This window comes from Hipposideros armiger, unplaced genomic scaffold (genome assembly GCF_001890085.2).
Source record: "Hipposideros armiger isolate ML-2016 unplaced genomic scaffold, ASM189008v1 scaffold_950, whole genome shotgun sequence".
NCBI classification, from domain to species: Eukaryota; Metazoa; Chordata; class Mammalia; order Chiroptera; family Hipposideridae; genus Hipposideros; species Hipposideros armiger.
Window position 1 is genome coordinate 302,407 of NW_017732300.1, and position 6,000 is coordinate 308,406.

The 6,000-nt window shown below is 35.7% G+C and overlaps 1 protein-coding gene across 3 annotated transcripts in view; it reads right to left on the reverse strand.

Moving 5' to 3' along the window:
* CEP350 (centrosomal protein 350) overlaps nt 1-6,000 on the reverse strand; it is a 120,219-nt gene that overhangs the window by 20,096 nt on the left and 94,123 nt on the right. For all 3 annotated transcript variants that reach the window (XM_019630821.1, XM_019630822.1, XM_019630819.1), the window contains 2 exons: nt 5,685-5,829; nt 1,687-1,847 (listed from right to left, as the gene is read on the reverse strand). In XM_019630821.1, coding sequence (XP_019486366.1) covers nt 1,687-1,847; nt 5,685-5,829 — 306 coding nt within the window. The remainder of the gene's footprint in view (nt 1-1,686; nt 1,848-5,684; nt 5,830-6,000) is intronic.

Sequence of the window (6,000 nt, forward strand, 5' to 3'; positions counted from 1 at the left end):
CTATAATAGTGCTTTTAGATCCTGGGCCAATTAAATAAAAATCTCTGGGAGTGAGCCTGGATATCTGCATTTTTCAAAAACCTTTTCAGTTAATTCTAACTGTAGCCAGGTTGAAGACTACTGACCTATAGGATGAAGTCCAAACTCAGCAGCCTGATTTCTATGGTCCTGAACGTGACCTTTATTTTTAAATTTTGTTTCCCGATTCTTTCCAACATGAACTTCCCAGTATGGCCACTGTATCTTAACCACTTCTTCTTCTTTTTTTTTTTTAGCTGAGCCATCCTGCCACCTGTTGGCAGCTCAGCTCAGGCTGGGAATCGAACCGCTAGTTGCTCAGAGCTCGCACTCTTGAGCAAGCTCTTAACCAACTGAGCCACTCGGCCGGCCCTTAACCACTTCTTCTTAATTCTTAACATCTGTGTAAGTTACAATCCCTGCTGCCATCTCTGACTATGTAACTGTGTAAATGTCTATTTTCTCCAGATCTGTCAGCAGGCCTCTTTTCCATGTGGAAGACAGTGCAGTACAATGGTAAGGGCCCGGAGTTTGGAATTAGAGCTAGACTGAAATCCTGGCTTGACTACATCTGAGCTAATGTGTCTCTGGATAGTATCAATCTCACTGAAACTGTTTCCTCAGCTGTAAAACAGGGAAAATAATATCCACACCTTGTTGCTTTGAGAATAAAATGAAAAATACGTATAAAGCTGTCTGGCACGTAAACAGGCACTGGAACATTTGATGATTAAATTAATAAACGAGGAAGAACATATGTTTGGACATAAATTTTGGGTAAAAGAACAAAGAGCTTTCTAGTGCTCAGAACACCTAGCGTTTCACCACGAAGCTACCTGCCTCGAAACCGATTTCCTGTTACAGGAAGTGTTAGGGAAGAAGCTGAGCGGCCTGCTCCGGTGGTGCCATGAGAAGCGATGCTTGTGACGACGAGTCGGAAGTTCTGACCGGTTCTATGCGGAACACGAGGCTAGCAGAATGTGTGTAAGCAATGGGGAAGAGCCAGAGGCAGGGACATTTAAGAGGCGATGCAGGCGGTACAGGGAAGAGCTCAGAAGGGCTACATACGTACAGCTTGAGGGCAGCAGGGATGGAAAGGGACAAGCAAGAAGCTTTATAAAAAAAAACCAAAACAATGGTATCTGGTAACTGAATGGACAGGAGAAAACAGAATGAGGAAGCTACCAAAACCAGGTTTCTAGCCTGGGGTAGAATCAGGACAAAAGTCAAGTTTAGAGTTATTTAGGAGCCATCCAAATTGTACAAAGAGTCGTACTAATAAGTTGTGTGGCATGAAACATCATTCTGCTAAAAATAAAAAAATTCTTTAAAAAAGGCAGTAATAATTCCAGTAGCTAGATTTATCTAATGTTTAAGAGGGTATGCATATCAAGTTTTCTTTCATAGGCTTAATCATTCTTATGTAGAAAAAAACCTTATTTTAATACTTCAATTCATTTTCATATTTATTTAATATTTTAAAGTATAATTTTTACTAAGCATATGTGTAGATAGCCTCAGATTTATTTTTGAGAGTTAGGATAAAATGTGGCACTCAACTAATACTGAAAAATCGTAATTCATTACTTTATTCACAACATTAAAAACGTGTGAGGCCTCACCTCTACCTTAGCCTTGACATTAAGCCCCTTCCCTCCCGTGTCTAACCTCTAACTGTTTGATCAGACTGGCTTCTTGGGCTTTCAGTCTTTCCTTTTGCCGTTTTTTCTGTTCCTTCTTCAGCTGGTCCACAACTGATTTTCTTTTCCGCAGCTCATCCTTCAGAGCTCTGATCCTGCCTTCGATGTCACTCTGGTCAGATGTGGTTTCTAAAAGGAGACAAAAACTTCTATTTAATTTTCATTTAAGAATAAAGTTAACTCAGTAACTATTAATGAAACTCAGCAATGTAATACTCTTTAAATAAAGTCAACCTAACATTTAAAATTAAGAAATTTGAGCTTCTGAGAAAAATTCATTAGTGATTTGCATCCCTCCTTTCCCCTAAATCTCTATTTTTTTGGTGGGGATGGTCCTCCTATTTACTTTCACTTTCTAAGAGTACTATCTGAAACTGCAAATAAATCTCAAGGTACCCTGTTTTGGTTAAGATAAGCAGATGAAAGTGGAAAAACTTTTAGGTTAGTGAAATTTGGACATTCTGTAAGAAATTATTTCCTAGTGGTAAGATAATCATATTTAACTGTCCTTCCCCTTAGTTATTAGTAGGTCATTTAATAGTTTTAAAGGCATATTAAAATCAAATTGGAATGCTTCCATTTTAAGCTTACTGTGAGTCATCCGCTGATGTATTAATCCACATAAAAGGAGAAAGAAATTATAAAGAAATATACTCTGCTGTAACCTTTCTTTGGAGGCTCTTAAAATACTTAAAAATAACTGAAATGAAGCTAGTTAAATCTTATTTCCTTTCCAAGAGTTCATACAAATATATGCACACACACACACAAAGTAGATGTCCAGTCACAGCAAAATCATGAAAACACCATTTCATTATAATAAGTGTCACATACATGCTATAAAACAGGTATTTCAGACACTGCTGATTTCACTCCACATGGACATGACCTAGAATAAAACGACTATTCCTTACACCTCCTCCTTGAACCTCAAAAGGGTGTCATTTCCAAACACTAATGTTGAGTGACACATTTAACTACCTTATAATAGAAATATTACTGCGTACAAATTGGAAGACTCGGATATACACTTTACATCATAACATTACATCATAAATAACCAGGTTTTTTTTTCAGGTACTTCAGATTAAATTGCATAAGAACTAGTTACAAATTTTTTTTAAATGCAAAAAGATCATGGTCATTTTTTTCTTGTGTGGTCCAAATATATGGGTTAGAAATAATGAAATCTAAGTTCCTGTCATTTCTATATCACTGACATCAGGTACAGTAAATAAGCTATACCCATTTTATACCAGTAGCGGCATCGTCTTGAGCCCTTAGCATGGGTAAAGCTCACTACTTACTGATCAACACTCATTAAATGAAGCAATGAAGGCCATTTTCAACTTTGGATACACTGCTGGTAACAGGTATGGTGTTTGACCCTTACTGATTTCTAGAATTGGGTTGAAGATTAAATATGGTATGTAAAGCATGTAGCACAGTACCTGGACTACTATAAAGGCTCAATAAATGGTGGTGGTATTAATACTTACACAAAACAAACATTTTTATGCAGCAATATTTAAGGTAATGTATTTTTTAGTTTAAAACTAAAAAAGGTGGTGGTGAAGAGAGAACCACTGAATATCTCCCTCATGCTTTCTTTTAATTTCTGAAGAAAATATTTGGTTTCAGGGTTCAAAGGTTCTGAATCCTTACTGGTAAGTTTTAGTGATTTAATTTATGATTCTAGTACAGTTATTACGGTAGGATTACAGGCTGAGCTAAAAATTATAATCCTTCTAAAATGAACTATAAATCCATAACTTTGATCTTCTAAAACTATATTCTTTAAGCTTGATAAACTTTATGTGCTTCCAAAACTTGTGTTACTTTGATAAAATTTTATAGGAGACCATTTTAATTTCCTATAAAATTTTATAGGAAACCCACAGACTTAGTCAACTTTGCTAAAAATAGATTTTAAATTAATACATTTTAAAAATTGCATATGCCACCAGTGATTTTTGTAATAAAAATGTCTTTATCATCTATGGCTGTGAAGATTTAATAGTAGTTGATGAGAAAGTTGAAGTTTTTTAGATGAAAGACCTTGGGAAATGTTTATACTTTTAAATATTAAAGAAACCAAAAGCATACAAATGAAGGGTAATTAGAGACTAAATGCGTCAAAGTCTGAGAGTGAATGGGAATACATTATGTATCTGCCCAAATCTAGTACTACTGTATATAATATTTATCATCAGTAACATCCAAGGAAATCTCTAAAATTGTTTTTTTACCCAAGCAACTACTAGAGGAATATTTTGTCTTTATGGAATTCTCTCTTACAGGCTTTTTTGGGAGGTAGAAGAGAGGGAAGGTAGCAGGTAAATGATACTTCAGTTTGTTTAAACATATCAAAAATTAAGTTTCTGATTATTTTGCTAATACTGATTATATTAATTCCATTGATAACAAACTCTCTATAACTTAAGTGAGAAAGGTATTATATATGCCCATTAGATTAAAATTTACCACTTCCATAAAAACTACATATAATGATGTCATCATTAATAGGTAGATGGGATCTATAGTTCAGAAATCTCAGAGCTATTTTTCTAAAACTATTCTTACTTAAATATATCTTACCAATAAAGCAGTATCTTATAAATATTATCATTAATACTTGGTGTGTAACTCATGTAAGGATGCTTAAGACATTATTCCATTGCTACAGATGGAAAAGATTATCCAATATGGGAAAGAAATTTGAAGAAGTCACCAGTAAGTAATAGAGCCAAGATAAGAATCCATGTTTCCAAATATTAATTGTATATCTATGACGTGTCACTCCACTGGCAATAACTTTTCACCAGAGTACATGATAGCAAATATATAACAATATTAATAATTTTCAAGAGATAAATATGATAGATAACATTCTTCAACTGGCTTGACCCAGTCATCCCATTTCTCAGGATTTATGCCTACTGAAATGTTCAACAAGAATATATATGAAGATGTTTATTACAGCATTATTTGCAAAATTTTGAGAAAATCTAAACGACTACCACTAGGGATATGGTTAAATAAATTATGGTATTTCTACTCTTTGAGATATTGTTCAGTGATTCAAAGACTAAGGGAGATCTATAAATATGGGTGTGGGAAAAATCCCATTATTTACTATTGTTTGAAATGCTGAAAACAAAGGGGTATAGAACAGGATCAAAGACCAAAAAAATATATATTTTTTGCTTTTCCTTTACTAAATGCCTACTTTCAAAAGAAAACTGAAAATGAGCTCAAAAGTCATATCCTCAATATGGTACTGACCTTCCTCAGAATCCTACATAAACCGATATGTTTCCCAAAGTCAACTAACTCTTTGAAGTCTTAGAGGCTGTTTATTCTTTCACAGTCTATGTATTACCGAGATGTGCAGTAGGATAAAGGTTATGGGAGGAGACAAGGCTCCCCACCGCTATGTGCAGCCTATTGGCTACTTTTCTTCCATGGAGACTTCTGCTCTCCTGCCCGGCCACCTCCTGTTTCTCTTCATTCAAGAAATGGCTCATAACTACCTACCATGTGCAATGCAAAGTACCTGTTAGGTCCTGGTGCTACAACTGTTAACAAAACATAGACTCTCCTTCCCAGGCGTCTATGAGTAAAGTTTGGTTACAATTTATGTGCTGTCTGGTACAAGACGTTGAAGCACAAAGCACTGTAGAAACACATAAGCAGTGCCTGACACACAGAAAAAAGTTCTACAAATGTCTGATGAATAAATGACTGTCCATTAACACCAGAGAATATAACGGTTTATCAGATTTTGTGTAATTAGGGATATAATTAATTATCAATGAATAGCAAAGAATTATGCAATTTAATCTTGGCAGGAAAAAAGGCTTAACAAGTGCAACAAAAGATAACATCATACCAGCATATGGACAAAGCTTATTAAAGAGAAATTCAAATACAGTACGAAGTACAGAAACTCCTCATTAGTCTTACCTGACTGGGTCATAGATAATGACTCGTCTGACCAGCTATAACAGTGTTGATGGGACTTGACAGGCAGGTGACATTGTCCTCCAATCCTATGGCTTCCTTTGCTGGACTCCTGCTTTGACACAGATGTGCAGCTTTTGGGAGGTGACTGTTCAAACAGAAAACCAAATGGGAACTGTTCTGTGATATAGTTGTAAATTCTATTTAAAACTCGAGATACTGCGGCCGGCCAAGTGGCGCGATGGTTAAGAACTCGCTTGGGATGCCAGAGGGCCCCGGTTCGGATCCCACATATGAGGGCCAGTGACACTGCCCTCCA